The 11,796-nt window shown below is 37.5% G+C and overlaps 1 protein-coding gene across 1 annotated transcript in view; it reads right to left on the reverse strand.

Annotated features, from left to right (window-relative positions):
- Positions 1–741: 741 nt before the first annotated feature.
- The window catches only part of LOTGIDRAFT_237592 (hypothetical protein), an 11,561-nt gene continuing 506 nt past the window's right edge, over positions 742–11,796 (reverse strand). The window contains exons 2-18 of the mRNA XM_009047425.1: positions 11,524–11,682; positions 11,097–11,159; positions 10,624–10,902; positions 10,044–10,223; positions 9,448–9,624; positions 8,990–9,185; positions 8,072–8,268; positions 7,672–7,716; positions 7,345–7,413; positions 6,741–7,085; positions 6,197–6,376; positions 5,242–5,406; positions 4,598–4,784; positions 4,057–4,238; positions 3,567–3,635; positions 1,357–1,396; positions 742–966 (exon numbers count right to left, since the gene is read on the reverse strand). Coding sequence (XP_009045673.1) covers positions 762–966; positions 1,357–1,396; positions 3,567–3,635; positions 4,057–4,238; positions 4,598–4,784; positions 5,242–5,406; positions 6,197–6,376; positions 6,741–7,085; positions 7,345–7,413; positions 7,672–7,716; positions 8,072–8,268; positions 8,990–9,185; positions 9,448–9,624; positions 10,044–10,223; positions 10,624–10,902; positions 11,097–11,159; positions 11,524–11,682 — 2,738 coding nt within the window. The 3' untranslated portion in view covers positions 742–761. The remainder of the gene's footprint in view (positions 967–1,356; positions 1,397–3,566; positions 3,636–4,056; positions 4,239–4,597; positions 4,785–5,241; positions 5,407–6,196; positions 6,377–6,740; positions 7,086–7,344; positions 7,414–7,671; positions 7,717–8,071; positions 8,269–8,989; positions 9,186–9,447; positions 9,625–10,043; positions 10,224–10,623; positions 10,903–11,096; positions 11,160–11,523; positions 11,683–11,796) is intronic.

The raw sequence follows: 11,796 nt of genomic DNA on the forward strand, positions 1-11,796 counted from the left end.
ATGAAGACACGCAACGCCATGTGGATACATCAATAGCTAACAGTAACAGTGTCACAAAATATTAGAAATCTCTTTACAATTCTTTTTCAACATAAATTTACTAGTTTCATCGTTTATTAAGATGTTGTATTACTTTGCACTACAAAGTAAATATCTCCGTTTATACAGGTAGAATTTGGTTTTCTTACGAAACAATGTGTAATTTTCTGCGTATAGGTAACTGGTCTAGTCATCTGTCGGAGAGTTGGTCATTTTGTTCGTTTCATTGCCTCAGATTCATTTCGTGCGAAATGTGAAATATAAAGAACGAATTATTTCTCGGGAACGAATTATTTCTCGGGACTAACAGACCACAGTAAAGCGTCACTATCTCCCTTTGACCATATGAAACTTTTTTTTTCAAGAATTGCTTCAGTTGATGGCAACTTAAGTAATGTTGTAGGACGATTTGTAGTTTGTGGGGAAATGGGGTATAAATTCAGATCTTGCATTCAATTAGAAAAATATTTAGTATTTATGCATATCGGAGTTAGATTCAAAACGTAAACACGTTTGTACTGCACATTCTGGCATAAATTGAAGATGATCCAATGATCTAATTTCCAGTCGACCTGGACCTGTAAATTTCGTTGTCTGCTGAACGAGTAGCTTTGTAGTAATGTTTCTCATCAATAGGCGAAATTGACAAAAGGGTTTAACAAATCCGGCAACTGAATGTCGGGCTGATGTTATGAACTAAAATTAAATCCAGATGAAAAGCTTTATTTACGGATCGAGAAATTTGCATCTGTGTCAACCGATAGTCTAGCATTTAAAGTGTTGCAATTCTCGAAGAATTCCCGTACATCTTCATCTGACAAGTGTATGTGCACGTTCTTTAGTTCTTTACACCTTTGAAAGACAAGGAACTGAATTCTTTCCTTAATGTCTGGACCGGAAGCATCATTTATCAGGGCCTCTTGAAGTCTGAAATGTAAAGTAAGACCAGACCATCTACAACGAATCTTACAATCTATCTTCACAATGTCAAGCTATTACGAACTTCGTACTAATACCTTGACTTCAATAGTCACCGCTTGTATCATGGAGGATTGTAAAATGGGGCCATAGGATTGTATGCTACCGAAAACAACCAATCAGACAGCCTGCACACAAAGCCACAATGTCCACACCCTTTCTTGGCTTCTGACAATTGTATCCGCTGGATTACAATCCAATCAAATTACTGCATTCTGTGATACAAGAATAGTGACTATTGAAGGTATAAGTACAAAGTTTGCAACTTTGAACTAATCAAGATTTATCTTGGAAAAGCAACATGCGACGAAGATTTGTAAACTTTAAAACAGTACTTACTCCTTCAATGCGATCATCTCATTTTCTGTGACTGGGGACACTGTAATAAGACATAGATAAATGATTATCGATTTAGAGACCAGACCAGGGAATAGTCCAAAACGGTCTCTTAAGGCATTGTTAAGAGGTTTTATCAGGGTCACTGATAGTATCAATTTTCAATCAGACGTTTGAGGTTCCTGCAATTCCACTAAAACTGAGCGTTTTATGACGACACTAATCGCGAAGAGCTTGTGATGCAGCATATTTGTTAAAGTGGAACAGCAAGAATCATAGAGGTCTGTTTGAAAGTTGGAATGGTACAAATTGATGTTACATAAATATAAAACCTCTTTACATCACTTTAATAATATTTATTTATATATTCAGTTAACATTTATATTTCTAGTTAACAGACTAACTTACTATGTCCAGAACTACGCAAAAAAAATGTGATCGGCAAAAGGACTGTGCACCTTGTTGAATTGTGGCCACTTTTCCACCTATGGGAAATCACGTTTTTATCAGACGCTATAACTAGATCCTTTAAAATTCCAAATAACTAAACTAGTGTCCAAAAGAAACGATACCACCTGTTTGCAACGACATAAAAGAAAAACTAAACAATGCAGAAGTTTAGGATTGGTGTTATGCTTTTGAGAAATCCTTTCACAACATCTGTACAAAAATTTCATTTCAATAAAATCTGTACAACCAATATGACAAGCCTTTAAAGATGGGTGGGGTCGAAAAAAGAACATTTCGTTAGAGCACTGATCACAGAAACAACGGGAAATGTCACACCACACGTCACAAAGTCAAGTCAGTAGCGGGTATGTCGACCGTGAGCATCAATACATGCCAGAACACGCCTACGGACTGATGCCGTCAAACGTCTGATGACGTTGGGAGTGATTCGTTGCCATTCCTCGAGGAGACATCGTTCCAAGTCCTGGACGTTGACTGGAGGCACACGGCGACGTCGGATTTGCCGATCGAGGTGGTCCCATAAGTGCTCGATGGGATTCATGTCCGGTGAACATGCGGGCCATGGCAAAACCTGTACGTTGGCGTTGGCAAGGAAGTTCTGTGTCAATCTTGCTGTGTGTGGCCTTGCATTGTCATGTTGGAAAAGGAGTCCACGAGGCTATTGCTGAATAAAGTGCACCACAACAGGCCGTAGGATGTCATCAATATAACGCTGTGCATTCAGGTTTCCACGAATTACGACAAGCCTCGTTTTGACGTCACCACATACGAACGACCGGACCTGTTGGATAAAGTTAGGCGCCAAACGTTCACCAAATCGTCAGTATACAAGCTGCCGTCCATCGTTTTTGAAGATGAGGAATCTGCTCTCATCAGAGAACATAACACGTGCCCAGTCCCGCCGTTGCCAACGTCGAACTCGCCTGGTCCAGATCAGTCTGTTGTTCCGGTGTCGAGGCGTCAGGAGCGGTCCGCGGTAGGGATGACGTGGCCGGATACCATACTGCCGTAGTCTCCTGTAGACGGTCTGTCGACTGATCCTGTGTCCCAGTGCTGTAGCCGCCGTGGACGTCGCTGTTACGGTGCGGTTCCTCAGGTGTAATACCCGGATGTACCGATCTTCATGGGGCGTGGTTACTCGTGGTCTTCCACTCCTGGGCCTGTCTGACCTGTCTGACGTAACCGCTGCATCAACCTGGTGATAGTGATGCGTGCGCAGCCCAACCTTCTGGCGACGTCGACGTGTGTCGCTCCTTGTTGGACCATTCCAACGGCTCTCTCTCTGTCGATGGCTGTCAAAAGTGGCATATCTTGTGTTCTTTTTGTTGCTGTGATATCAACGTGTCTGATGAGCCGTTTTATACAGTTTTTATGCACGTGCAGAACATGCTAGACAGGGAAATGTCACTTTCACGAAATTTACGTTTTTTCCCGGAAGTGATCACGTGTTCCCGGTATTTTTATCGACTATGCTGTGTTTGGGATGTGCAATACGAATTGGCATGTTTTCATATTAGACAATTCACTTAGTAAAAAACAATTTTGAAAATAAGTTGGTATCGTTTCTTTTGGACACTAGTTTACATGTAATGTGCAATTGCAGCTTTCTTTTATAACATCTAGCGACAAAGAGCCTAATTAACAGGATTCGAATTAAAAATAAAGTAAATACGTTTTGACGATGCATAAAGGACACGAAGCATCATAATCAATTTTTGGACGTCCCGATAAATTGTACTTACCAAATGAGGGCAATAATTCACCTCCAATTTCAAATATAATTGTATCTAAATAGTCTACCTGTTCACTAGCTGTAATGAGAAATTAATGAAATAATCTAAATTACTGGTCTTCGTGAGCAATGTAAATCTCTTGGATGGGCATCATTCTATACCACGATCTGAACCGTAAAACAACCCGAAATGCAAAATAACATTTTGACGAAACATTTGTAGCAGCTAATGAACTTATCACATGAAGAAGTATATCAACCATAAGTGAGAAGTATTTCATAATGGAAAGTGGTATCCGGTTTCTAGAAGAGTAAGAATACTTTGACTGGTGCCAAACCCGCCATATCTGCTCAACACACAAGTCTGAAGCCTACATTAGACATTCAAAATTGTGGTACCTCACTGCAAATTTAAAAAAAAACAGATATAGCAAAACAAGGTTATTATACCCATTACGCAGCTTTACCAGTAAATTCCCTTTTTTTGCGGTGATACTTACTTAGAATGTTTTGATCTACCAGGAAATTTCTGTCTTTCAAAACTGCCATAAAGATACTATCAACCCGTTCAACGAACCCCGTTAAGGAACTGGACACAATTTTCTGTACTTGTTCCCTGGTGTGTTCTGGCAATTCTAAACCATTTATCAGATGAGGGATTGGGAGATGGTGATCGTGGATCCTAAAAATACAATTAGATATACAGTATCTTCACGGCTTTGTATAAGAATAACAAATACGCTATTCGCCCACTGGACAGCAGTTGTTGATATTTACTCCTATGTCACCTGGTTGCTTTGTGGAGGTTTCGATACTTGATACCTCAGCATAATTCAGCAATCATTAAACAGTTTCATTCTTTTCGAAATGCGACTCTGTAACAGTTCACTGAAGTTTTGGGAATTGCAAAACATGTTAAATCGAAAATTATACGTCGTCATTGTCTAGAACCAAACTTTGAATGTATTTGACAGGAGCGGGTCTGAAGACTAAACCATACCGTATTTTGATAACTAAGGATAAGGAAAAAGGATATCTTACAGGTGTTCAATCGATCCCTTGATAGTTTCTAACAGATTTCGCACGTGTACGTGGTTGTTACACTGGAAAGTCCATTTTGCAGGTTCGTCCATTGCAATTACTCTTTCTATTTTTTTGGTAGATACATTCGGTTCAGATAAAACTTTGCTTACATTGACAAATAAATCCCTCATGTGGTGAGATGTATCTATGGAAACAATTTAAACAGTTATACCTGGGGAATTAAGGGTTTTAATGCGCTATTCTACACATTAAAAAGGAACGGCTGTGCCATTTTTTTTGACCAATCGTACCTTAGCTCAGAAACGGGAATTTTTTTTAGCGAAGCCTAAAGTAATATAGTAATTTGTGCCTTCAAATCCATGTGTCCAGCATTATCCGCGTTACAAAATTAGAAAGACGAGCCGTCTTTTTTTTTTTTAGTCACTGCCATTGAAAAGACATGTAGACATAGAAAAAGAAATTCCCAGTTAAGATATTTTTGAAGGAATTACATGGTGGTTGAATTGGTTAAAATAAAAATGGAAGACTATGTTTCTGCTGGTGAAATAAACAATGATATCCGAGGGAAATAGCCAAATTTTATGTTCGACCGACTTCTAATCCAGATTGAGCTAATAAGGTTGGTTGTGGAACATACTTACTTGCAAACGCGTGCTCTCGTATTTCGGATAAGAGAAAACCAATGGCAAATCTATTTGATCGATCTATCACTTGCTCCAATTCCGAATTTCCAACTTTCTCGGCTAGTTCTTGTATAGATTCAAGCTTCTCGCTTTCATAAATATCCAACGATCTGGCGACGATATCTAAAACACAGAAAAAAATGTGATAGTGATATAGTTCATGTCGCATTTGCCAAAGAAAACAAACTAAGCCGAACTGTCGGAGGTTTCCACTACTCGAGTGCATTAATTGCCAACACCTTCCTATGGTTTAATGCATTGAAAACGTTCAGAACTACTGGAGGATTCAATTCACCTGGTGCGCTCATTTGTCAACGAATCAGGTGTTGGAAGCGTAGATCAATTGTAAAGGAATTTCAGAGCATTAAAGAGGGGTTCCCTTACTTTCATTTATGAAAATGAAAATGCTAATACTTATATGAATAGAAAGTAGAGGTGTTCTAGTGACTTGCAAAAATACCAGTTTGTCTCAGATGTCCATAATTAATTTATAATTAGCTAAATCATAGGAGAATAGCCAACAGAATTCCAATGAGTGACCGATCAAGAAAGGTTTTTTGTTTATCTAGACTATACGTACATTTACGATTGGTTAAAACTCATAATTATATGCAGTTAGAACAAAAAGATATGATTAAAAATGCATAATTCATTAGAAACACCAATTAATCAAATAGTTTGCTTAATTTGGAAACCCACCTTTAAGTGAATGAAAATTTTCATGTTGCTTAATTTTAACTACAAAAATGTTACCAAATTCAATTGTCTCATAAATATTAAGTTTCGTAGCGAATGCAAGCTAAATGTGATCCCCGGTACAACTGCAGAAAGTGCGACAACAATATTTAGAAATGAAATTTCGTCCTACTTTTCATCAATATTTAGAAATGCGGGACCAAATGATAAGACTTACAGAAAAGAGCTCTCTTCAACATGGTTGCAGGACATTTCTTTCGCTGTTCCAATATCAGTTTACTAACAGAAAATATCAATACATTAGCAGACGAGTCTGCATCGTTGAAAATTCTGTATGCGGTCAGTGATTGTTCTATCGCTCCTTGAAGGTCTTCTGGGTTTATTGAAACCTCCGTTGCTGAAAATAACTGTATTCATAACAGCTAAACTCTGCAGACCATATAATAAGAGATATACAGACTGCATAAAAAAAACAAGCTTTACAGATCGTATAAAAATTAAGCTATACAGACCTATAAAAACCAAGCTATACGGACCGCATAAAAAAAACCAAGCTCGACAGATCGTATAAAAATGTACAGACGTATAAAAAAAAATGCTAAACGGACTGTCTAGTTACACAATATGTCACTATAAAAGGAATGCAGCTGCGTGATTCGATTTACTGCTTACAAAAAAAGCTTTCATTTATACTATACGAGTTGAGAAGGAAAGAACATTGGATGACTAAAGAGCCAAAATTTTAGCTAAAATGAAGCTACCTGGCTGTTGCCCGTCCATTGCTGGAAATCCACTTAGTATTTCGGATACTGCTCTTCCAAAGTTGAAGCAAGGACTAGGACTAGGGAATTCATTCTGTTCACCAATAAGGGCTCTACATTGAGGAAGGATCGTCGTCTCCGGTGTAGTTGGCTCGTTCGTATAACCAGCATCCCTAGTGGAGGTGGAATTATAACTTTCAGTAGTGCTCGTGCTGTAATCGTCAGGACTATCGGTGCTGTCTGAACTTCGGGAACTAGAACCATTCCTCTTCATCTGCGGCGATAACTCCTTTTCTTTCAAAAGGCTGATCAACCGGTGCAATAAATTTGAATTAACACTTCTCTCTGCAAAGATTGATAGGAAAAACGATTTGAAATACTAGAAACTTAGTTACATCAAGACAACTGTTCACCTAAATAACACTACAAAGCCCAACAAGACATCCAAAGCAAGTGGATCCAGAATAGCGAGTATGTTTATGTACATGGTATGTGACGTTAATGTAATGCTATGGAATGATTTGAAACACATGGTCTTTAAGTATTTACTCAAATCTGATATGCTTTGAAATGATGCAGTTATTATAGAGGATACGGTACTTACTCTTTGGTGCAGAACGGGTATTAGTGGCATTCACATCAACGTTTGCATTTGCACTCAAGTCTATGTCTGCTGAAATAATATTAAATTCAATATTTACCTCGTCTAAAAATAGGGCCCTCGTCAAAATGTCACAGGCTGGATCATTGAACCTCAGAGACCCTTAGCTAGTGCCGATTATATTACAAACGAATGAGCGACGCTGCCTATGAGCAAGATAGTCCCAGAGTCGAAATTCGAAGCAAGGGATTTGTAGAAACCATGAGACGTTCAACGTTAACGCATATTTTCAATTCCTTCAAGAACAACTCGTCAAGCAAATCTACTTACAAATAAATTCCAAAATTCTTTCAAGTCCATCTTTCATTTCGGGTTCTGAAAAAAAAAATATTTCTACCGATATCGATATATTTATAAGACAGTCCCCCACCCTCATTGGGTGGTGGCTGCAATGGAAATCAAAGCACATACTATTTGCTGTTTGTGATTAAGATTCCAAACCATAGTGTGGTAAGTAAGTTTTATTCCTAAAGACAAGACTGCTGGCTTGCAGTGTGTAGTTTTGAGATCAACCAAATCTGTTTTGGTGAAAAGTCCCAAGAATGATGGGATACAAAATTCAGAAGGTTACAGCAGAAATGAAATACTACTCTGAATCCCAAATTTTTTTTATACTATCGTGTGCATTAAGATATGAAAATTGTAAGTTCCACATGGAATAATATCTTACCTATGATTTGGTTATTAAGAAGGAAGTCTACGTCATTGTTTACAAAAGCACCATATACACTCATGATTTCATTAACTAATGGGGTTCCGACTTGTTGGATGAGACGGGCTACATAATAGATTGTCGAGTTATCAAAATAGGGTTCCATTGGTCCTTGTACCTCAGGTAAGATTTCGTCTAGAGGAATACCATTAACTCTAAAATGTGAAAGTAAAGATCAACACCATCAACGTCATCAACGTCTTGGGCGACACCTAACGTCATCAACGTCTTGGGCGACACCTAACATCATCAACGTCTTGGGCGACACCCAACATCAACGTCTTGGGCGACACCATCAACGTCTTGGGCGACACCATCAACGTCTTGGGCGACACTAACGTCATCAACGTCTTGGGCGACACCTAACATCATCAACGTCTTGGGCGACACCCAACACCATCAACGTCTTGGGCGACACCATCAACGTCTTGGGCGACACCATCAATTAGGTGGTTTAGTAATAAATCACTTTCGTTTGATGCATGTACTCAACGTGAGCTGATCATGTTTTGGATTACTACTGACCATTTTGGCGAAAAAAAAAACATTTCAGCGCAAAATAAATTGATATTTTCAATATACAAGATCAATGATCCTAAAAAATTTAGGACGTTTTAACCACACCCAAAATCCTTCGATTTAATAACAAGACAGATGCCATTGTAATATATTAGATTTGAAAAAGATGTCTCCATCTCACAGTGATCGTAAAGATTCTAAATTCTGTATGTGTATCGGGGACACTGATACAATTTGCACCTTTCAGATTTTCTATCAGTGTCCACAATGCACATCAAAATTTGTAGAAACCCGCTTCAATTCCTTTAATCCTTAAAAAGTAACTTTGCATTCGTTGAGCTTTTCGTGTCTACTTACAGACTCTGCAATTTGGTGTGAATGGTCCTGATCAACTCGTGAACGCTTAATTCATCTTGACATCCAAGAGTGGGCTTTAAATGTTCAGTCATCAGTGGTTCAAGATCGCCGATAGCTAGTTGCCTGGTTTCGTTTAAAGAAGTGCTTAGTTTCTCTTCTAGTCCGTCTTCCATTTCTGACAAATCTTCAAACAAGTCTACAAAAAGAATACTCGCTAGTCTCTCGAATCCTTAACAGTCAAAAATCTAAAGTCTGCTTTCAAAAAATGAAACGTGCCTATGAGCATAAGCACCAAGGTTTTCATTGAAACGTGGGTGAAAAATATTGTTTGGGTTAGGCCTTTGACTATTCTTAAAATCAGCTTTCGAGAAATGGAATAAAATGTGCCAAGAGCACCAGCATCAAAGTTCTTAAGGTTTTCATTTATTTTACTGAAACATATAGGTTCTTGGTCTCACCTTCATATCCAGCAGTAGAGATCATAGCCATCAATTGATAAAATATGTTTCGTTTAAATTCATCAAAAACACGCTTTGGACCAATGTATGTCGAAACTGCATCCAGGTCATCGCTAAATTGGCAGATTTGGTCTCTATACTTAGTGGTATACTGTTCCATAGCCTTAGACAATCCATCTGAAAAGAAATTAAGTTTTGGAAATTTTGGCAGATAACGGGCATCATTGTTTAAAAGATGTCAGACCAGGGTGGAGATATAAATTGGAAGGCTCAAATTTCGACGGTGAGCTGTAAACACTATTACTGATTGGCTTAGCTAAAAAAAAATTCTTTCTGGGACTAAAGTGCGATTGGATACAAATAGGGCGCGCCTGTCCCTTTTAGGGAAAAGGCTCAAGTATACCATTTAACTCCAAAGTTTACCAAATTTGAACCAAGTGCAATGAAAGCAATGTTTAGGAATCTAATGACTTATTTCATACTTACGTTTAACAATAGTTGTCATTTTTGCCAAGTCATATTTCCAATAAGCTATTACGAGAAACACAAAAACAAAAATTGAAATTGTCTTGCTTGTACGAATTTTTATTACTTACAAACAATTGCTTGGTGGACTTTAGTAGCCGGGCATCCATCTAAATCTTTTAATATACGAACAACCAATCTGTGCATCATTTCTTTAGCAACCAAACGAGGTTGTGGAACCAGTCGCAAACTTGTGATAGCTTGTTCCGCAATGTCCGAAAATCCAAGATCAAATACAGCTGTATTTCGTACTGTAAAGGGGAAAATATTTACTTCATGAGTAGTATTATTAACTTGTGCTTAACCTTGTATCACCAGCAGTTACAGTATATATAAAATAACTGAGTATGTACTCTCCAATTCTGATTAAAATTAGATCACAGTTTCGTAAATTTCTTGTTTTGGTATTTTTATTCTATATTGTAATCTAAGAGGAAGAAGTTTTCTATCAAAGCGTGGCATGACTGTAGAACCGTTTCTTGATAAAATAAGGAATTGTGGGATATCGAACCCTTGATTAGTTAAGATTACAATATAGATAAAAAATATTAAATACGAAAAAAGATACGAAATTGTCATCTAAATTTCAATGAGATGGTGCACAAATACATGCGATTTCAATCTCGTTCAAATTCAGAAAAAAGAAATTACCAAAGTTAGATATATCCGGAAACTTTAAGAGATGATGTCCAAAAACGTATGCAAAATCAAAACAGTGACTCCTTTCTATCAAGTCTTCAAAATAATATGGTAGATGGAAATTGTCGTGATGACGGTGATGGTGATGGTGATCGTGATGATCGTAGTGGTGGTGGTGATCATGATCATGATCATGATCGTGATCATGGTCATGATCGTGATGATCATGATTGTGGTCATGATCGTGATCTTTGTGACGTTTGTCTGTTGAGGGAAGCTCCTTCTGTGCATCTGAATAAAAGAAAAAGAACAATGTATGCACAATATTTTGTTACATAAAGTATGGTCGTATAGTAATGACTTTTTGTGTATTCTAGGCTTCCAATTATTTTGTCTTCATCTGTGAGTGCCTAACATGGCAATTTTATTATCCGCTATTTAGTTGGAATGAAGCAAAAATTCAATTAAAAAACATATATATATACCATTGCCTAGCTCTGCCTTGGCTAATTCTTCAAAAAAGTCTCTCATTTCCCTTTCGTTATCATCTAGAAATAAAGTTTCAAAAAGCATTATGCAATTGGCAAAATAAAGTGAAAAAGCAAAAACGGTATGAAAATTACAAATACTGTTCCATAAAAATAAGTAATTATCCATAAAACTAAAAAAAAAAAGATTCTAAACGTTTTTAAATAATTTCTCAGTTTGGTGGAATAAAATCATACGTAAACAAGGATTCTGTTAAAAGTTATGACACCAGGTAAGTTCACTGATGAATATAATATAGCACTCATGTTGACCAAATTAGGGAATTTAAATTTATAATCATTCTAGGAAGTAATTTTCCTTTAATTATTTTCTGTGGTAAGTGAATCACGGACTAATGGTAATCTAATCAGATGATATTGTTACCTTCATCATACGGAGAGCCGAAGTCTTCATCATACGGAGAGCCGAAATCTTCATCGTATGTTCGTTCATAAAAACCATCTAAGTCAAACATTCCATATTCATTTTCCTCTCGAGCTCTTAAATATTCTTCCGGGTCAAAACTTCTATAATCATCAATTTCTGCAAAGTAACATTTTTTTTCATTTGGATTCATGGATTAAACAAGTTGCATTCGGTTAAAAATGGACAGCGCGCGCCATATTCTTTCTTTGGGGGGGGGGGGGGGGGGGGGCA

The sequence above is a fragment of the Lottia gigantea genome (assembly GCF_000327385.1).
Source record: "Lottia gigantea unplaced genomic scaffold LOTGIsca_112, whole genome shotgun sequence".
Lineage (NCBI taxonomy): Eukaryota > Metazoa > Mollusca > Gastropoda > Lottiidae > Lottia > Lottia gigantea.